This window comes from Hippoglossus stenolepis, chromosome 22 (assembly GCF_022539355.2).
Source record: "Hippoglossus stenolepis isolate QCI-W04-F060 chromosome 22, HSTE1.2, whole genome shotgun sequence".
Lineage (NCBI taxonomy): Eukaryota > Metazoa > Chordata > Actinopteri > Pleuronectiformes > Pleuronectidae > Hippoglossus > Hippoglossus stenolepis.
The window spans coordinates 15088953-15111168 of NC_061504.1; the positions used below are offsets into that span (position 1 = coordinate 15088953).

General features: G+C 45.8%; 1 protein-coding gene across 2 annotated transcripts in view; it reads left to right on the forward strand.

The window, feature by feature from the left end:
- ppfia2 (PTPRF interacting protein alpha 2) overlaps positions 1-22216 on the forward strand; it is a 136177-nt gene that overhangs the window by 88230 nt on the left and 25731 nt on the right. For both annotated transcript variants that reach the window (XM_047338603.1, XM_047338602.1), the window contains 3 exons: positions 18416-18517; positions 19687-19851; positions 20812-20886. In XM_047338603.1, coding sequence (XP_047194559.1) covers positions 18416-18517; positions 19687-19851; positions 20812-20886 — 342 coding nt within the window. The remainder of the gene's footprint in view (positions 1-18415; positions 18518-19686; positions 19852-20811; positions 20887-22216) is intronic.

The following is a 22216-nucleotide window of genomic DNA, read 5'->3' on the forward strand; positions in this document are numbered from 1 at the left end:
AAGAAGAATTTCAGATTAATGCTCGGCAGAGATGATCTGTTGGTTTGTCCATGTCAGGAAAAACCCAAGAGGAAAAGCTAAGAGAGATAAAAGGTAGCAGATCGGTTTTATTTTGTGAATAACTGGTGAAATGTATCTCCCACAGGATGGAAGTGCAGTGGTTAGCTCTCACAGACCCTCACAGCAAACTGGTCCCAATCCAAACACATGCAACACGTGACAGGCGCTCGCATGTCCACGTTGCTTCATTCTGGCGGATTGGAAACCCAAAAAGCAACACTGGGAAACACTGCTCTAGTTTATGTTTTTCCACAGTGCAGAACAAATCTGTGTGGGCGTCGAGAGGTTCGTTTGAGCACAATCTCCCATTTTCTGCTGCCGGTTAGTTTCTGAAGATGTCAAATCACCCATGATGGATTTTTTTTTACGGTCTTGAAGGGAGGCTGTCACCTTTTTATGAACATTGAAGCGGGAGTCACCTGGTGTTTATTCATCCGGCGACGGCTGAGGGGAACAATCAGTTTTATCTCCTGCAAACAAAACCTCGGCAGCATACCGGAGGGGAGAGGTCACATGCTTTACTATGGTAACAATGCTCGGAGAAGAAGAAGAAGAAGACTTGTTTCCAAGGTGACGCGTGTTGCCTCATTGCAAAATGTGGGCTGGAGAAGATGCTCCACCTCGAGGCCGGCCTCTGTCTCATAAACGGCGCTCCTTCAAGTGGTGTCATTAGCGGAGCGCCGCTCGCTCTTCATTTCGTCTGATTGTTCCTTTTAAAAAACATCTCCTGCAGCAAATCAGTCATTCAAATGTGTTTTTTTTTTTTTATTTTCTTTGGAGAAATGCATCTGCAATTTGTGGCAGAATCATCACATGAGTGCAGCTCTCTCAGGAAGATTGTTTTGTCCCGCGCACCAATCAGTTCAATACAGAGAAGGAGGAGGGACATGCAGCCAAATATAGGAAGAGATCATCCCCCGGTTTCATGAAGTAGTTTGTTTTTTTCCTTCAATCCCTTTTCCTAGTTTTAATCTCAACCATAATCGTAACGATGCTTCGTACAGTATTATAATCCAGAGATCCTGAAGATTACATGTGTGCCAATGGGGCGTTGGGGGAGAAGCAGAATACTGTACTTTTACAAAAAGGTTATGAAACAATGTACTCATTGATGGGGGCTCCTCACGTGCTACAGGCTCCTCCTCTTCCCGTTAACCTCCTCATAGTCTAGTAGAGCTCATAGTACGTTTGTGCTGCTTCTGCCAAGATCCTGGTTTTAATTAAGCAACTTTTGTCTGGGGAAGCCAACATCAGCATTAACGACGGGGACAGGCAGTGAGAGAAGTTGGACTGGGTACTGGGGGATATAAATAGCAGCTTTTGTAGGCTATGGATTCCCTGTTGGGTTGCAGCCAAGCTAATAGCAGATCACGCCAGCTGAGTAGCATAGACGTGCTCCCGTGGCTGTGGATGGCAGATGAGCCGTGGTGATGTAGTCGACAGGATATGCTGAGGAACAAGTTGTTTCCCCCCCATAGCACAAATACACGGCTCTCATTTGCATTTGTGTGTGTTTGAGGAAGTGCACACATGCACAAGGAAACGTCAGGAGAAATCAGGCTCCACGGAAGATACTGAGGAAATAACAGTTTTATGTATTTTAAACGGAAGAAGCACATAAATGCTGGAGTCCAACATGTAAATGGGGCAGATTTAGCCATACAGGCTAGTTTTCATCTGCAAATCATGCAAATAGCACATGGACATATGTATAAAAGCACAGAAGACATGCACAGACACAAACAAAGGCACAAAAACAGAAATAACCAGTAAAGAGAAAGTAAAGACGGGCGTATCAAGCAAAATAAACGAGTTGAAGTCTCCCTCCACAGACATCCTCGCTTTACGCCTCATGCATGAGGCCAAAATTGCACTTAAATTTAGTTTTTCCATGTTCAGATGAATAAATAATAATTCTCCGATAGCATTTAAAGGTGGGCGATACTGTGTGGTTCGTGCACCGCGGCTGTTTCTTCCCCCAGCGCGAGTCGCAGCAGTTCAGATTGACAGGATGTGCGATTTGTGGGTCACTACGGCGATTTGCTTTGAGTGAATACATGTGTACGTCCTCCCTGTGCTCTGGATTCTTCTTCCTTTAGTTAAGAGAAAATACAGTCGCTCAAGGTCCAGTCAATCAGCGCCATAATGGATTTCTCGTCTGCCTTGACTCGTCGACAATGCCTCTTTGTGGCTGCTCGTGTGTCCAACATTGTGTGTTTGTGCTCGGTGAATAGCAGATGTGTGTTTTAGACTATTTAAAAAGAATAATGAGGATTATAAATAAGAATAAACATGCACAAGTGAGACTTGTAGCCTTGAAACCTTTAACAGCAGGTTTCTGTTTTTAATTATGCTTCCTCTGCACCTTATACGTGCTTCAAATAGGACAAATGTGGTTGATAAGAGCAGATGCGTCAAGCTTTTACTCTGAGCCTTTCTGAAGAGCCTGCGTGGATCGGCACACAATTTGAAGTTCAATTTGCAATTCAAATCTTTTTCACACTCTGATTGCCAGTTTTCAGAAGAAATGCGTGAGCCTCTATTCTCAGTATCAGCAGCAGAGTGAAAATACACGTAAAAGCATGTGTGGGGTGTGTGGTACAAACCAGCAAAGACTTATGAGAGAGCCAAAAGATTTATAAATTCAAACGAAACCTTTTCCCTAATGTGGCGTCCTTGAAAGCTTTTACTGTGAAGGGGAATATATGCTGCTGCTGTGCTGCTCCATTCATTTCTAAAAAGGATTTGATCTAAAGCTAGAACAAACCCTGCTGTTGCTTCAGGAGCTCATGATGCGCGGCACACTTCAGAGCCCATATTTCACCTTCTGTGGCACATCTGGCAACCCGACATCACACCAGAGCCTTTGGTGCTTATCTGTCAACCTAGTAGCGCTCGCTATTTGGGGCAGAGCTGGCAACGCTCCGTAGCTGTCGAGGTTTGAGGTGGAGTTGGCAGCCCTCGATAACCCTGAAGATTTCTGACACATATCTGACAGCCCCACGCAGTAACCCGTGGGATTTAAAAAAACGCTCTATCTGGCAACGCTTCACGCCACCGGGGCTCGTTCCACGTGGCGCATGTTGATCTGGCATCGCGGCGGCCTTGAAGAGCTGCGGGGAGCCGGCTGGTGCAGAGGATGGAGCTGGCGAGTCACCAGAAGATCTCATGTGAGGCCATTTGGAGACTAAAGGCAACTAAAACAAAGATGTTCACTTAGAGTGGTTCACAAGTGATGGTGCATTTCTCGACTTTTTCTTATCTAATTTTACAAAAGCAGTTTTGTGACGACGTGAAAATAGAGAAAGTTGTCGTGCTATGATCGTTACGTTTTAAGTTTCCCTCCCATCTTGCTCTTATGAATGAATGGACAGAAACAAAAAGATGTTAATTGCAAAATTACACGAATACAAGACCGTTGGAAATCGCACATCATTCATATTCTCATATCAGATACAGCCGGGATCAGATACAGTTCAATAAAAAGGCGATTGACTCCTTTCCCATTGCCGGCAGAGGAGTTTCAAGTTTTTATTTTTCCCGGTGAGTCACCTTGAACATCACAAACACGTCAGAAACCATCGCTGTCTCGCCAACGTGCACGATTCTAAGAAAAGCTGCTGGTTGCACGTTGTTGCCAAGACGTAAAAGGTGGAATGTGTTGGTCTGAGATCAGTTTTACAACAGAGGAAACACATTCAATATGTTTATTAGACCTGCAGGGAGAGAAACTGTAAATGCAAATCACTTTGTTTTGTTGTGACGTGACATCGATTTTTCCCCTCAAACCATCAAGACAGAAGAAACATGACGAACGATTGTAATTACAGTAACTGTCATAATGAGCTGGGTGTTTCTTTGGCCTTAATTGCACAGATGTACGTCCTAACAAGCGCCCTTCGTTTTAATCAAGGCCTCGAGAAAATAATAATGAGAAATAAACCTGTGTGTAATTATTTCTCTGAGGCTCGTGTCGAGTGTTAATGTTTCGGAGAGCGGGAGGCGTCGCGGGAACAATTGGACCGTGGGACGAGAGGGAAGATTCACAGAATCGTGACGGCAGCCGTTCACTCAGCTTGTTGATTTACTTCATGTCATTCATCCCATTCATCCCCCATGTATTATTGAGACACGTTCCAAGTGTTTTCTGTGATACGTTTCCCCGACGGTGCATCATGTGGCAGGTCGCTACCCCTCTGCCCTTGGCGTGACCCCGACGCCACATTAGGACGCCACCGGGGAGGCTCTGCACTTTGTGTTTGTGTTCATGGAGGAGGCTCAGGTGCTTCTCGCTTCTCTGTAGTCGTGTTGTGTGCTGGGATACATGTCACCGTGCATCACAGGTCTGTATCTCACAGGTGTAGAAAAGTGGTTGTATCCCGCAGGATGTCTCACTTCGTCCGTGAAGTGTGAGATTTACCTGCTTAGAGATTCAGCAGATATGAATAGACTCACTGTATCTACACTATATAGGAAAAAAGCTGCTGTGTAAAGCGTCAGAAACACATCACTTTCCTCAGACTGCCCGTTGCTGCAGCTCCTCTTTTCAGCCTCTGTCTGAAACACTTACCTTTAGCTCCTGTCTCTTTTAAGCTAGAGTGACTGAATGTCTTTTCTTTCTCTTCCCGATACCGATTCCTGGACTTTGCAAGTGTATTAAAAGTATTAGTGATTTCCGTTAAAAGAAGATTGCATTGTTATATGGGTGAAACTGTACATGCATGGTATCGGTACATAGATTTGCCTTCTTGCCGAGGCCCAACCCGGCATTTTCTGCAGTTTTCCAGGCTCCTCTCAATCAAGCCCAGTCTGACCCACTCTGTTGTGATTGGTCATCCGCTTCTAGGAAATGTTGACTTTGTTAGAGGTCTATCAAGACAAGCTGCGAGGTCTGGGCCACGCAAACACGAGGAAGTATCATCGGTGTGACTCAGGACTGCAGCGCTCAGTCATGCTGAACCCAGATGCTGATGTGTGGTAACTCCTTCTGCACCGATACGAGCTTCGGCCAGAGCCCAGTTTACTGTATTTCTACTTCTACACTGTGGTTTTTTTCTGCATTCTATTAAACATTTATATTTGTAGTGGCTCAACAGCTTCTCTGTGTTTCCCTGAGCTCCTTCCAGGAAACAGCGTTTGTCAGTGTGTCCTTGAAGCAGATTCAACCTCTTACTCGTGCACTCCAGAGCCGAAAGCATTAATGTACTGAATGTATGGCTCATATACTCTGTGGTTGCTCAACCCTCTTCCTGTTGCTGTCTGTTAGGACCAGATTGAATTACTGTGTGCTGCTGGATGTCATCTTTTAAAAACAGGAATCTGAATCAAGTATTGAGTTCCAGGAATTTAGCATTTCACCTCCTTACATATGTGGGATCCACAACACACGTATGTGCAGCCTAGACTATAACGTCTAGGCTGCACATACGATTTTGTAAATGAATGTCAAAGCGTGACTGCACAGGGAGTTGTTGTCTTGCAGCTTGTGAGCTTTGTGTTGTCGTGTGATGGATGCTACTTGTAACGGGGGGCACCGGGGCCCGAACCCAGGAAAACAAAGCTAAACATCTGGCCAGTGCGCCCCAAGGAACTGAGGGACATTAGCCTCCCAAGGACAGTTCTCTCTTCACTTCATATTCATTTGTTCTCTGTGTGTGTGTGTGTGTGTGTGTGTCTGTGTGTGTTTGTTTGTGTGTGTACTGCACGTTTACCACACTTTCCGTCAAATCTCACAGTCCAGTCCAGATGAAGGAAAAGTCATCATAAGCTCCTTCAAGTCACTGCTCAAACGCTGAATGTGTGAAGTCGGCACACACGGCGCCGAACTGCATGTTCACCACCTGCGAGTTGTTTGTGTTGCATTTCCCCTGCAGGTCCAATCCACGTTTCCTTATCTCAGCGCCTCTGCCTGCCGGCTCTGCCTTTAGACGGCACTATCATCCCACTCTGCCTCAGCCTGTGGTTAACGCTCGGTTTCTGCCCGGCTGGACGCTCTCTCTCTCTTTCTCTCTCTCTCTCTCCGCCGCACTGCATTGGAGGAAACTGGGGGGAAGTGATTATAAGCTCGGCCTGTTTTCTAAACACGCGTTGGCCCTGTTCTGCTCAGGATCTCCCGGTTATGTGAATTGTTTTGATTAGCGGCTGCGCTCTGAATGGCGTTTCCTGAACGCGGGCTGACTCTCAGGTGGTCGCCCTCGTGCCACAGACCTTTCATGAAATGCCAGAGATTCACAGCACCAGGCCTTCAGCACTAATTCATTTTGAACGGCGCCAGAGGCCATTTGACTTCCAGTGTTTACCTACAGAGAGAGAGAGGGGGAGGAAATACTCGTGTTTGTGTAGCAGAGTCTCTCCCGCCAATTGAATATGTACACACTTGTATATGTAGGTATTTATTACTGATGTGAATTCTGTCGTTTGTTCTGTAAACAGTAGCAGCATGACATGAAAACCTTATTATCCCGAGCGGTTTGACCTTTAAAAGCCAAACGCTGCGGCTCCGGCACAGCTTGGATGTTACGGGAGTATTTGGCAGCGCTCGGCGATGATGTGAACGGCTATTTCTGAGTCGGTTTTTTGAACCGGCCTCAGTCACGCCGCTTCATTGAGAACCTGTGGGGCGCCTGGGATACCATCTCTCTCTCTCTCTCCGCGTCCACGACTGTTATTTTCATTGGAGTCCATATAATTCATGGAGGATCCCTGTGATCTGCTGCCGAGTCCAGTGACCACGAGGCTGCGCAGGAGAGAGGGCTGAGGGGGGAACGATAACGCCGGCCACGCACACACACAAAAAAAATCAGGGAAAGGAGGCGAAGCTTTGTATCAGATGGTTTGTAACGATGACCTTAAAGGTATCAGCCCTCTGACCAGTGCTTCTCCAGTTTCCTCGACGCACTGTGGCTGCTTCATGAGCTATTTCTGTTTGGTCCCTGTCGATACAGCTCAATAAGAGGTGGAGCGGATCCAGGCAGCGCGAGTACACAACTCGTCTTAATGTCATGTAGTAGTATCATGTTCATTTGTTTTTTGATAAATAATATTTTTGGATAGTAATACACCAGTTTGTTCTTCACCTCAAATAGTTTTACTAGGTGCATATTATGAAATATTAGCTCTGGTGGCAAGATACTCTCTACATGGCTCTGGCAGCAACGTAACGTTAGCCTACAGTTAGCTTGTAGCTACCTCGAGCTCAAGTTGACGTAAGGCTGTGTTTCATGTGATTCCGACACCAGTACGTGCAGCAAACGTCAGCAAACCGACAGCTGCTGCTGCTGCCTTAGAAATAAAAAAGCTGTTGTTATTGTCTACTTTCAATGTTCAAGTGAGAAAATCTGTTGTTTTCTATCTATTTGGATGCACAGAGCCTTTTTAAAGCAATAACCCATAAAGCAGGAATGAAAGGCCAGAGTTGCTGCTCGCTCTAAAATCCTCCGTTCAACGCTCCGCGACACTAATTGTTCATTTATGCTATGTTTGATATTTACACGCCATTTAACTTGACTCGCTGTGTCCAGGACTAAGTAGACATCACACACACAGCATTCACAGTCAATGCCGCACTGGTATCGGAGATTTTATCACCACCTTGATGGTTTGAAGTGTGGTCAGACGATGATGCATCCTCTCCGGTGTCGTTAGGAAGTAAATTGTTAATGGACGAGATGTTAGAGCTCTGTAGAGACACAGAGGCAGTAAAACAGTTTGTATACCCCCTGTTCTGTTCCAATATGTCCTGGGCCTCATACATCCACCCTATATGTTCTCCTTTTATTTTCATGGACTTTTCAATTTAATCTTTGGGTTCCCGAGCGCCGTCCTTTCAAGGAGGCTGCGATAAATGGAGCCAAGGTTCAGGTCGGTGGGGTCGGAGCTCCCTGGGGATCGGTGATCGCTTTTCAGCTTCCAGTGTGGACAAACCACCCAGGACACAAAGACGGAGAAGACGGGTGAATGTCAAGGCCTAAATTATAAGATTTAGAGGGAATCGTGGAGATGTAGCCGTGTCTTTTGAAGCTTTGTAGCTTTGCAGTTTCCCTCCCTCTCTCCCACGCTCTCTGGTCATTGTCCCTTTTGTTAAGATTCCTGTAACGAAGCTTTAGATTCCTCTGATCTGTCCAATCTTCTTCATACCTCGAAGAACCCGAATCTCAGACGGTGCGTTGCTTTGATGCACCGGGGGTGTTTTGTTGATTACGGCTGTCACTGGACGATGTTATCCGCACGGACAGGGATTGAATCCTCATTGCTCCAAAGCCCACGTTCTCCCCGTCGACTGTAATCTTTGCAAATCCCACCACTCGTCTGATGAATTTTCCACAAGTGGCATCTCGCCCGTAACCAAGCGGCTCCGCTGCTCAGTCGTCGGTTATCAGCCTTTAACTAAAATTGCCTCGGTTATCTGGTAACAGGACGTTGATTTACGATATTAAACTGGAGCGCGCGTTCCTGCGGCTTTCATCTCCGCTGGGTTCATTCATCTCCCGTCGCGGGACAGAAACAATGTGTTTGCTCTCAAAAGGATTCATCTGGTGTCAGGGGCTTGGCGCTGGTGAACGTGGATGTACCACAGTGTGTCTTTGTTCACAGTCTGAACTCCAGAACGCTCCAAACCGCCATGGTTCAGTTCAGACTTTGATTTTTGTACCGTGGTTAATTTCATAATTTCAATTAGTCAACCTCTTGTCAGATTTATTGAATAAATGGACGACTTGACCCCAGTTTTGAAAATTAAAAATGAAGTAAAATAAACTAATAAGTAATCAATCAAGCCACCTTGATTTCAGCATCTCAGATACACGAAAGCATTGTTATTTTTCCGTGCAAACTAATTTTCAATTTCCATGAAACGTGCTAATTGTAACTTTCCATCTTGCCCCATAATCTTTAAATTTAGACTTTCCTAAATATAGGAACAAAATAATTGGTGCTTGTTTTCCTTGCATCCATGTTCATAGCAAGAATTAAGCAACATTTTCAACAACATTAGGTGGATAAAAACTTTACGTCTGCAAATAAAGGCCGTGAAACGCGTTCGAGGGATTTGTCGACAACAGTTTCAGCCTCTGACAAAACGGTAAAAACCATTTCCCCTCTATAAGCCAGAATAAGAAGACACAGCGTCCTCAGCCCTGGGAGACATCTCCTCCTGCTGCACAAGGTGAACGACAGTCACAGCACATCAACCCACAGCCGTCCCTCTGCCGCTCTGTCCCTGGAATAAAAAAAAAAACCAGGACACTCAGAGACCATTTGTCTCGTTTTGGTGCGTCCTGCTCTCCGTGGATAATACATGATGGATGGTGTGACATTTGCGGGCCATGCTTGTTTGGGTGTTCCACAGCGATGTAGTACTCGCTTGCTGCCTGGATGCCCAGCGTCATTGGGACCAAATGAAGAGTGTGAGGGAAGGTTACATGTGGGACCCAGAGAGTCGGGGGCTTCTGGTTAGGGAACAAGAAAGCTCTCCCCCCTTCCCTGACCTTTTTAAATATGGACAATGTATGGCCATGCATCGCAGTGGCATCAATTTATCACCATTCTGGAGCTGGATGTGTCGAGTTGAGAGCGCGTGTGGAGACTTCTCTCGCTCTCATTTCCCCAACGAAAGCCAAATAATCCATCTCGAGGCTCGCTGCGTCTCTGCCTTGACCTCGGCCTCCTCGCACAGACAAAGACACAAGGCCGGGCGGATCGCTCACAGGGGAGCCGGGGTCTCCTCTGTCCCGTTCACACTACGTCAGCCTGTAACCGCTATTCCAGTTGATTCGATGCCTCAGAGACGAGGAGATGGAGATGGACTATCTAAACTTATTACAGTGGATATTACGTATTTCTGTCCAAAACGCAGTATTTGAATTACTTTTCCTGTCAGACAGCAACAGGGATTCTGTGTCAGCTCTCTCAGGGCTTCCCTCACCTCTGGGACAGACAAACAGTGGGTCCATAGAAAATAATATTTGTAGGTTTATATCTATTCTATCAACATATGCAACATTAAAAGATTACAAGAGGTGTCTTGTGCATTAAAGACGTACATGAATACTTAAACAAACATGCACGGGTATTTATATGCAAACAGGGGAACACAGGGACTGTAAAAAAAAGATTAAAACTCAATAAAAGCAAATGAATTCCTTAGTTTTTCTGTAATGACTGTTCTGTAACTTTGAGGCAAACATAAAATATCTATTCCTTTATTCTGCTACACAACATTTGAGTCCATCCATGTGAAAACACACATTTCCACACTTCTCTCGTATTTACCAGTGAAAGCCTCCCAGTGTTGTGATGGGAGGCTGGAAGAAGGCGTGGCCCCGGAGTTCAAAGGGATCAAAATTAGTTATTAGCTGCTGGAAGGGCAGTAAATTGTCGGGATGTAATTTCCCCCCCCCCTCAGATTTACGATTTGGCCTCAAGGGGCCTTTACAGCACCGGGACGACCCCTCTTACCTCGGCAGCTAAAGGTTATTGTAAATCACGCCCCTGCTCTCTCTCCCCCAGCACCATCACACACACTCTCTCTCTCACACACACACACATGGAGTCACACAAACATCCTGACCTTTCATTTCCCTGTTTTTCTTTAATCTGCTGTACATGTCTGCTGCGCTGTACCGGGGAATAATCCCGTCTACAAGTTGATTTTTCATTCATTTTTTTATTCCTCCATTAAAAACGTCGGGGCAGTGAGCAGTCAGTCCGCCGCTGACCCGAGAAGACATCGCAGCGGCGCGACACAAAGTCCATTCAGGGCCACCGGTCATTGTCCTCCTCAGGGCCCGTCTCTTGTTTGTGTATTCAGCGTCGCCCTTTTGTCCCCGGAGCTCATTTATTAAACTGTTCAACTCCTTCCCAAAAAATAATCACAGGCCATCGAGCAGAATGGAATCAATGCGTTATTCAACCAGAGAGAGAGTTCACTGGTTTCCCCTTCACTCATGGCTGGCTCGGTTTAAGTTAGTGGTTAATTGTGGATGATTAATTTCTGCAAGGTCCATTGTGCGTAAACAATCCTCCTCTGGGAATTAGATCTTTTTGTGGATGTTTGCAGAGGACGTGTACGAAGGGAATCAGACGAGCATGTTCCCCTTCGTTCTGAACGTGATGGGAACGCAATAAAAATCCAATCTAGCTCGATGGTTTTACTCCTATAGCGTCTTTACATCTCTCCTTCTTTTATATGCTCTTTCATTTGAGCGGCTCTTTGAGGCTGTGACGTTTTACAACCTGACACTTTCTCTCAGGGAATATTCATGTCTCTCTCTCGGCTTCTCTCTCGGCTTCTGCAGGTGCTGTGCGACTGCATGAAAGCGACAATTCAATTGTCAGTCGAGTCGTTGTGCGTCCTTCGTTTCTGTGTTTTGACAGAAAGACAGAGATGTTTCATCTTTGATAAAAGCTCGCTGTGTGTCGTTGTAACACTTGTCGTCTCCACCTGCAGCTCAGCGATGTGTCGCCATGTGAGAAGAAGAGAGGCTCGTCAGCACGGATCGCCTTCTTGAATATTTAAAGCAGAGGAAATGAGCCGGCTGCCGGCTGAGCAGTGGCTTCTTCCTTCTTCCTGTCTGTGATGGATTTCTTTATCAGCACGATGCTGGCCAGGAATCGAGCTGGTGCCGGTCCTGGTTGGAAGGCTACTGCTGCTGTTGTGTGGTTGATGTGACGGGTCTCTTGTTGTGTGTTTGATGTGACGGGTCTCTTGTTGTGTGGTTGAACTTCTTCTTGTAGCTAAAGTCCAGATGAGTCTTTAAAAACAAACTTCTCTTTGTGTTTAGGTGCTGCAAACCTTCAAAGAGAGAGTTTCTATATGATCTGATCAAGCAGATGAATTTTAAAATCAGGATCAAATCAAAAATCTCTTTAAATCATTATTAGTAAAACTGCAGATCTACCCAATGTTCAAAGAAAACCCCCAATTCTCTTCATATATAGGTAGTAAAATAAAGTATAAAAAAGAGACATATGGAGTTTTTATGCAACCGAGTCAACAAAATAGTAGAAATACGACTTCTCCTTTTATAGATATGAAATATACAGTAAAAGAAAAGATGTTTTTTAACTACATTTGTCTGTTGTGGTCACTTTATTTTCCCTGAACACTTTTTTTTTAACCAATTTACAAGCTCACACAGCCGTTTTGTTTCCATTCGTCTGATCCCCGTGTTTGAATGTGATCATAGTGATATTAGTCCGCTTTACCCCCGCGTCACTCTGCAGATTCTGTTGTCTGTGGGGATTTATAACATTGGTATTGACAGCAGCCGGCTCGTCTCATCACTTATTCATCAGCTCCCTCTGTCCTCTCCTCCCTCTGGTCCCACGCTGTAAATATAACACTGTTTATCAAATATTCAAGATCTACGCCGGAGCTTTTCTTCGTTTTGAAAAGCACAAACATCCCAATAAGACTTCTGTCTGCGCTCATTGGTCATTGTCTGCTGGTGTCACTAAAAGCTTCGTTTGCAGTTTCAAAGCTTCTCGACTGCGTAAGAGAATTTACTGCTGGTTTCAGATAACATTTCCCATCATGCATTCCTGCAAGAAGATTCCTGGAGCCTGGCTGCTGGAGATGAAGGAAGCATCATATCATAGAAGTGTTTTTTTTTTAACTTTGTGAGTCAGCATCACCGTCAGTCACACCTCCGATTCTCCCTCTCTCTCTCTCTCCTGAGAGTGATGCACAATCGGCAGGATTTGTTTTTAGCCCGGAAGCTCGACTCTCCTGCAGAAGCACACGTCCCGTTTCTTTAAAAAAAATTGAAAATAGCTGCTGCTGTAATTTTTTGGCCGACAATTGGACGACTCAGGGAGGAAACCTTGTCCACCATTTCATTTAGAGTTCACCTTCCAGGCTCCCCACACACACACACACACACACACACACACACAGAACCTGACATATTGCAGTGCGAGGCAGTTTGCCCAGGTAATGAGAAGTGGGGAATAGAAGGAGGTGTTGGGGGGGGGTGTAGTGGTCCAGCAGGTCATGGGTAAAATAGTGCTGCAGAGAAGCTCGGAGCCAAACCTCAGCTCAACCCGGTGGAATTTAATTCTTCCCAGCTGTTTGAATGGGCAGTAAAATACAGCAGTAACACTTCATCACGCGCTGATGATGGCGTTTGAAAATACTTTTTTAAGATCCATGTCAGGCACGACAGATACGGAGGAATATCAGAGTCCCCAACAAATACTGCCACTTCTCCATAATAGATGATAAAGTGACGTAGACGTGGAGAGAATAACCCCTTTGAAATGCCAGGTTGTATATGTGTGTGGTGTGGATATACACAACCCAGAGAAATATCTGAAACAATATCCCTGAAGAAGCTCTCACGCAGCCCAACGCTCTGCAGCTTTCACCGTCCAGATCCGTATTTTTCTCATTTATCTGTCGACTCGACAATCAAAACGTCCTAATTACCACAAACTGCCGCTCCACCGCTCACGGCCGGGCAGCAGTTGGCAGCGTGGACGATGTCAGCGTCACTCTCATCACTTTCCCCTGAGGGAGTTGGCCAATGTCCACAGGCCCTTAACATCTACTGTGTGTGTGTGTGTGTGTGTGTGTGTGTGTGTGTGTGTGTGTGTGTGTGTGTGTGTGTGTGTGTGTGTGTGTGTACTTTTACACCACATCTGTACATCCGACTTGTAAAACCACTGCAGAGGTGAAAGTCCACTTAACTGCCTCACATTAAATATGCTGTCACGCAATGCCCTGGCATGTGCAGCTTCACCTTTTCTTTATTTATACGCCTCCACTCGAACTCCTCTCGCCGTCTCTCCAGCTTCTCTGAGTCGAATATTTCTGCAGCGGCGCATTCGACCATTTGCAGGTTATTTATGAGAGTGGCGCCGGGAGGCAGAGTTTCCTGGGAATTCAAATTTCACCGGGTTGTTTTCACTTGAGAGACGGAAGGAGAAGAAAGAAAATATCGAATGGAAACAAAGTTTGATTCGATGCATTTTCAAAGTTCTTACACCTTTTTGTTATTTCCATGTTGATATGTTTGTACATAGTTTATGGATGTTGCGAATACTTTGTACAGTTTCCCATTTTCAAGCTAAGCTAATCATCCTAAACTCTAGATTCATATTTAACATATAGATATTAGATTGATATTGATCTGGGCAAGAAAGCTTTAAATCTAGAAATGCAAATCTGGGTATTGCTTTTTTGCTTTTGATCATTATTTAGCGTAGACGGACGGACGACATGACGGCTCCCCGAAGCTAAATCGTCTAGATCGACCCCTGGTGGCTGGCTGCAGTATAGGTACTAAACCCTACCTCCTCCGTGTTAGTGGTTGGATATGATCCAGTCCTTTTCTCAAAGATGGTTTCTGGGATTGAAGGTCGTTCTTATCGCACTGATGTACGTCCAAGTGTTTATGTTTCTGATACCTTTTGGTTTTGATTAGTTATTTGATGCTATAGAAATGATTGACACCTGAGACTGAGTCCTGATTGGTCATTTCTGTGAATTTCTCGAATCCTCGACACCACAGCTCTACAATATTTAGTCCTGACAACCTGAGAGAACTTGCAAGTCAATAAAACCAGGTGTTGTGAGGAAACTGGTAATAATACAAACACTTCCACAAAAACCAACACCCACTGTCTTTATCAATCACGCTGCAGCTGGACTGGGGTCGATTCTCTGGCAGCCGCCGTCGTGGGTGAAATGTTGTTCCAGCGGAGCTCATAATCTTTCAAGGTCCTGACAGCGTGGCCTTTAGGAAGAGGCGCTCTTAAAAACATTTCCCTCGCCCCCTGGGGTTGCAGCCTTTTTCCCTTTTAACTCGGCTCTGAGAGGAGCGGTCGCCCTGAGACGGCTGCTTTAAAGAACGGCTCCGGAGGGAGGCGGTGTGCTGTTGCTGAGGAAGCTTATACCAGCACTGTCGGGGCAGGAGAGAAGGAGAGGGGGGGGGACATGTTTGGGTCCTTAAAGCAAATGATGCAATTTGTGCTGTTATTTCTTTATTTTTAGACGCGAGGAGGTGACTGTGATGAGCTGCGTTCCTCTGGGAGGCAGATCTGTGAGCCCTAAGCTGCTTTTTGGAGCTGCTGCACGTCGACAGTGAAAGTTTGGAAAACGCAAAAGACGAACTCTGTCCTTTAATGACACTGGAGTTTCATTCACAAATTATTCCCAGGATGATTTAGCAATGAAAAGGGGGGGGGGGTGAGCACTGTGGGGAATATGGATAGATAGATGCAGTGTAGTCGGAGGATACAGAATATTTAACAAATCCATAATATAATCTGCAATCATTTAAGAGTCAAGTATTTTCAAAATCAGAGCGATGAAGTAAATCTTACAAACCGTCTTTCTTGCTGTTTCACGGGGGGGGGCCATTATCTGCTGTTGCCATGGTAACAGCCGTGCCCCGACGGTTGACCCGATCTTGCTCGGTAGATAATCTAGTTGTTAACTCAGCGGTCTTCTCCCACACGCTATAATAAACACATTTGTCCCGACAGGTCAACCTTTGTCTCCTTGATTTGTGCCGACAAGCTGCAATTAGACGTGAAGAGGAGCTGGACTTTGGCCTGTTTTGGTCTGTGTGGATGTAATTAACCAGTATAACAGCAGGTTGACGTGTAATTAATGACGACGTGAACATTTTACTTAAAGTTGTGTTTGCTCTCGATACAGACACGGTGTTTTCTTTCATGAGAAATCAGTGGAAGTGAAAGCTTTTTAATTTATGACAAGTTGTCAATAATATCTTGATTTCTTTTCCCCGAATGATTTTGTTTTTAAGACAAAATTAACCTCAGTTAATTAACTTATTCCCCAAAACACAGAATGACATTCAAAGGACTTTGTTCCATAAGAGAATTAATTTAAAAGAATATAATTAAATGATCTCAGGATAATGTGATTAAAGTCCTGTTCGATATTCTTCACACAACATGTGTTTAAATCACGATGCACAAAACATTACTGTGAATAGAATGTAGTCCAGTTTAATAACCTATTTATTTATTAATTTAATCTTTAATCTAAGCCAGAAACATTAAGATCCACACTGTCCTGGCTTCTGCGCTTTTATTTTTTGAAACTGCAGTTTAAATTCCAAGTGGCTTCTCTACTTGAAATTGAATCAGATTTCAAGATGCTGCAACATCCCTCAGGCTGTGATCCTGAACCCTGCAAACCGATTGGCTGTCAGGTCCAGTAAAGACCTGACACACGCCTGAACCCTGCAGGCGTACGACTCCTCACCGTCCGTCCCCTGACGACACAGAGGCCGTGTTTCCCTACGCATCGTCACCACAGACCTAAAATCACATGTTTGATCACAGAGTTAAATCCACTTCACTCCCGGCACAGAGCGACAAGTCAGGGGGGGATTTTGGGGGGATTTTATAGTGAGCGGTGTCTTTGTGCGGATGATTTGTCGCTCTATAAGGTCTGCGAGGATTTGTTGTGTAGGTGCGAGACGTTCGCCGCACTCCCCGGAGTTTGTCTGTTACCCCGAGTTATCGTCCTTGTCTCCTGAAGGGCAGATTGTGTCTCTGAACAACAACGTGTGCTCAGACTCTCAGATCAAAGCTCCTCACAGGTGATTTAGCATATTTTCATTTTATTATGAGCACATTTTACTCCGGTGAAATAATACTAGAGGTGCAACTAGTGATTATTTGTCATATTTCTATTTGAATTATTTGATTAAAGTATTGGTCTATAGAATCTGAAGCAAAATCAAATATCAACTGATCCCCTTGATATTTTGAAGCAGGATATTGTTTGTAAGATCTTCCTGCCGTACTCTGCAGACGGTACACGTTCAAATAAATAGTCACGTTTTTGCATGGATTCAAATAAAGGACGCCCCCTGTCAGACTGTGACAGTCGTCTCTACCGTCAGCTGCGTGTTTCTGTCTTTATTCAGACGGAGGTGACGGGGACAAAGGTTTGAAGTCGTCCTGAGTGACGTCCTGTCTCTCGTCCTCTGATGTTTGTTTACCACAGCGTTGTCAACATATAGCTCAGAATCCCCCGAGTGGATTTGAAACATGCATCTCGCTGCTGGTGTTTCTGTGGCTGGAGTTCGGGGGGTTCGTGTGTCTGCAGCAGCAGCAGCAGCGTGATCAGGCTCTAATTGGTGTGTAACTGTAGCTCAGGCGTATTTAAACCTTTTGTTCGTATCCATCTGCAGAAAGATGGAGTGAGACGGACGGAGAGGTTCGGCTGAGGAGAGCACGGCGCTGATTCAGACTCATGTTCGTCTGAAGTTTCAGTCACAGGCGTTTTGGTTTCTGTGAATTCCACCTTCGCCGTATGTGAACCTATAAGGTGCTGCAGCTTCATGAGTTTGTGTTGCTTTTATGGATGACAGGTCTGCACTTCCTCCTGTTGTAGAATAATGAAGCTATAGTGCACCACATAGAGGATTCACCATTTTCCGATGTAGTGCACTTTTTGTTTCCCACTAGGCATCGTGAAAAGTATCGTACGACAGCCCGACCTGTCGCATAGATGCAAATAGAAGCAGAGCAGCACATCACAGCATAAAGTGCGGTTAACAAGTTTATTTCTACATTTAAAGATGATCATTCAATATGTTTATTTTTACCTTATAGTAGTATTAATACAACTGTAAAATACATTTACTTTGGGATTTTTCCCCGGCTGACCTTTTCTTCTTCTCTTCCTCCTTTGACATCCTCTGCTCCTTCACCTCCTCGTATTATCATTCTTCTCATTCCTCTTCTTCTTCCCTTGTCATCCCACGTCTGTTTCTCCTCCTTATTCTTCATCCCCCCTGTGTCCCTCCTCTTCTCCCCCCTCTGCCACATTACATGTCTTAACCTCTTATTTTCTCCATCTCTCTGAGCTTCACCGAATCTACAAAACAGAGTTAACCTGTGAGCTTATATCCGCCTCTGTAAAATATTTGTGCGACTAAAACCAGACGCAGGCTCGACACCTGCTGCTCCGTCTGTCTCCTCAGCTGTCGTTCACCGTGTCGTGCTCGGTTTGTCGTACGACTGCACAGGCGGCACCGCAGGCCACTGTGGCCCCGCCGCTCGGCACCGTAGGTGTAAATCCACTACACCTGCACCAGGGCACCGAGCCAATCCTCTTTTTCCAAAAACAGTTTGTACATGAGACACTTCTGCACCAAATAGTGTAAGTGTTTCACCAGTTACATCAGTAGCTGTTAGGAGAAGTTGTTCTTGGTGATTTCATTTTTTTTGTTGTTGTTGTATTTTCACTTTCCAGCAAACGTCTGCCGAGCTCTGCTGTTTTTTGAAGTATTGCGTCACTGCACAATGCAGAGCTGCTGCAGAGCGTGATGCTGACCCGTTCTCCTCCCTTGTGTTTGTTGTTGTTGTGCAGGAGTTTGCTGCGCTGACCAAGGAGCTGAACGCCTGCAGGGAGAACCTGCTGGAGAAGGAGGAGGAGATCTCTGAGCTCAAAGCGGAGAGGAACAACACCAGGGTGAGGACGACATTTCACTAAACTATGCTAATCCAGACTAACTTCTGCCACTGATTTAAAGAAACACCAGAGTTTATCTCCAATATTCAGCCAGGAAACTTGAAATATGAAGAATTCATCCAGAAAATGAAGGTTATGATGAGGCCCAATTCTTCCAAATTCATCCTCCACGGGAAACTTGTGCAAACTTTCCCAACTTGCCCCAAATCTTCTATGTCAGCTGCAGAAAATACAAAATAAACCCCTGAAAAACCTGCTGCGCTCTGTGATAGACGGCATCCAGAGGAAGCTTAAGCTATCTGGTGGGTTCCGGTTTTTACGGCTGCAGAAGCACTGGAGCAGCCATGCAACACAGTGTGCTTCCAATGCCCAGACACAACTCATTAGCTCCCCACATTCGGTCTCCCCACTTATTTCACAGCTTCACATGGACGGCTGCGCAACAGTGAAACGTCCAAACGGCCCCGATGCTCCGCGGCGTCCACTTCACAGCGTCTCCGGCAACTGGAGACATTAGGGGATCAGCTTAATTTTTTGTTGGGACTGAAGTCCCGTATCTTCAATGACAAGTATTTCTTTTCTTTTCCGAAGCAGTAAGCAGACTCTGCTGTTCTGCTGTGCACAGATAAGAGCCTGTTTCCTCTCTCCCCCCCCGTGCTGATGAAGGGAGGATTTTCCTGCACCGTCTCTCTCTGGGTGTGGAGGCAGGAGATTTGAGCGCAGCGTGTCGTCGAAAGGAGGAGGAGAGGGAGGTGCAAGGAAACAGGGACAGAGTCATTCTCACTGTCTCACTTTATTATCACCTCAAATCCTCAGACGGGCAATTACCAGGCAAACTTTAATTAAGCCCGGTTCTGGTGTGTGGAAGGTTTTAATGAATGTTGGAAGGCATGTGTGGGCAGTGAGGTAACTATACTGGTTGTTGGGGACAAGGACATGGACTGAATATGAAGATGGACGACAACACTGCAGCCAAAGACTTATTGCCCCCTGGTGGCTGGCTGCAGTAGAGATCATCGACCCGAACTCCTCCCTGTTCGTGGATGGGTTGTGGAACAAACTAAAAAGTCCAATCAACTTTTCTCAAAAGAGGGGTTCTGCCATTTTCTGTAGTTGTAATGCTTGATGACGATGATGTTGACAGTGATCTCTCCCGTCTGTGTCCTCAGCTCCTGCTGGAACATCTGGAATGTCTGGTGTCCAGACACGAGCGGTCGCTTCGCATGACGGTGGTCAAGCGTCAGGCTCAGTCTCCCTCGGGAGTTTCCAGCGAGGTCGAGGTCCTCAAAGCTCTCAAGTCCCTGTTTGAACACCACAAAGCCCTCGATGAGAAGGTGAGTCTGCACAACGGCGCTCTGCACATTCGTCACATGGCGTCACGATGGCCCGTAGCGTCTAGTCTGAGCGCTAAGAGCTAAAACCAAGTGTTTCAGACAGAGGCTGAACAGAGGAGCTGCAGCAATGGACAGTCTGAGGAGAGTGACGTGTTTCCTGAACATAAGATGAATCATGTTAACTTTTCCAAGTAATAACACACATTAAAATTATAAATATGTCTCTTTTAATGTATTGATGGATTGACCAGCTAATCCTAAACGTGACATTGGCGCTGCAGTGTTATCTGTGTCCTCCTGGTATCACTTGATGGTTTGAGCCTCCGCACGTCCCCACAATCATTTCAATTGCCTCCTCACAGCTTGCACATTTATGACCTCCCTCCCCAGTGCGATATCACCGCCACTCCTGTTATCCATTCAGCTGCTCCCGTAAAAGCCATCATGTCCACAGCCTCTCCACTGGCGAGGGAGTGAAAGCTGGCCCGTGGAGGTGGGGCTCCCATCGCACCCCAGACCCCCGGCTAACTTCTAATCCAAGATGCCACTGGGCGACAGCAGCGATGGTGCACGGTCGCCTCGCGGTGCAAGTAATTGCTCCATCACAGCAGCAGCGACCCTGGAAGAGGACAAACATGATCTGAGTTCACAGGCGACGAGGGGAGGTGGGGAGGAGGGGAATCTCCTCCCAGCAACTGGTGCTTTAAAAGCAATAACAGCCTCATGTCGCTGCTTTGAAGCCCCTGCAGAGTGTTGTTGTTCAGCTACGGAAAGAGGAGCGGACACTCTTTCCTTTTTCTTTCTTTTATTTCTGCTCTGTTCATCCCTGACGGCCCAGACTGGAATTTAAACTGTGAGAAAAGGAGCTGTGTAACCGATCTGAGAGCAAATACAGAACGTGTAGAGAACACAGATTTACAAACAGGTGCTGATGTGTGTTTGGTTTGTTTTGGTTTTCAGGTCAGGGAGAGACTACGGGTGTCACTGGAGAGGGTGTCCGCCTTGGAGGAGGAGCTTACAGCAGCCAATCAGGAGGTAAGAATTACCACAAGATAACAAACGTTATAATAAAGTTTAATCGTTCGATTTTGACAGCGACTGTAATAAACATAAAAAGGAGAATAAGACTCTGAAGTGCCAGAGCTGCTCTCACTCTGCAGACGGGCTGAGAAAACCCCCTCAGGCTGGCACTTCACAGCCAGTCAGACACTCAGGCCCACACTGAAGGTCTGAGAGAAGAGGGGCAGAGGAGGGACGGAGGGGGGGAAGAGGGAGAAGAGGGAGAGGTTGGGAGGTGAGTGGATGGACAGGTAGTGAGGAGGTTTAAGATCTGAAGAGAGAGAGAGAGAGAAAGAACAGTTTTTTTAAAAAGAAAGGTGACAGACGTCTGGCTCCTTAAAACTCTGCTTCTCCTCCCTGACAAACATCTGTGCGATGGACACTTTGAAGATATTTCTCACATCACAGCAGCCCAGGTTAGAAAGACAATGCTGCACATCTGCAAGGCCGTTGCTCCTAAATGGTTAACACTCCTCGCACTTGTCAGGGCGGGCGGACGGATGAGTGATTAGCCGGTGAGGCGGCGGAGGGAAGGAGGCAGAATAGACATGTCCACACCTCGGAGGCTCCTGGGAGCCGGGAGCTGCTGCGAGCCGGGGAGCCGGTAATTGATTTGGAATGGAGCGCTGGTACCAGTCCCTCTTCGGCTGCCGGGGGGGGAAAGACAACAGCAAAGAGCCTGATGAAACCGACGACCTTTGACCTGCTGCAGTCAGAAGTGTTTACAAGAAACTGAAAGTGTCGGAAACTCTCTGACTGTTGTTTATTGTTTTATTTATAGAGGATAATGAATATTAATCCACATTTTGAGCAAATTATCCTCCCTAAATCTAACGCTACATGATTTCGTCAAACATAATATCAGGATAAGTGTTTTAATATCAGTCGATATCGATTATAATCAGATTAAATATCACATTATCATTTCCCTTTCGATCAGTTATTAATTCATGATGAATTAAAACAGGTCAGTCACGTTTACAGTTGGTGAGATTTAAATAAATGTTTATTTCTGTTGATGCTATGTTTCTCTGAGCTAACTCTCTTATATTAATCACACAAGACGGACGCCCTCCTCTCATGTGTGTGTGTGTGTGTGCGTGTGTGTGTGTGTGTGTGTGTGTGTGTGTAAGCGCATGATCGATTACAATTTAAATGCGGTGCACCAGCCTCCTGCACGTCCACAGCTCTCACCTTGACAACATCAATCTTTGGAAACTCCCCCCCCACCTCCCGTCCATCCCTCCTCCGTTCCTCCTCAACATCCAGCCCATCCCTCTCTCCTCCTTCATCACAGAGGTGCTGA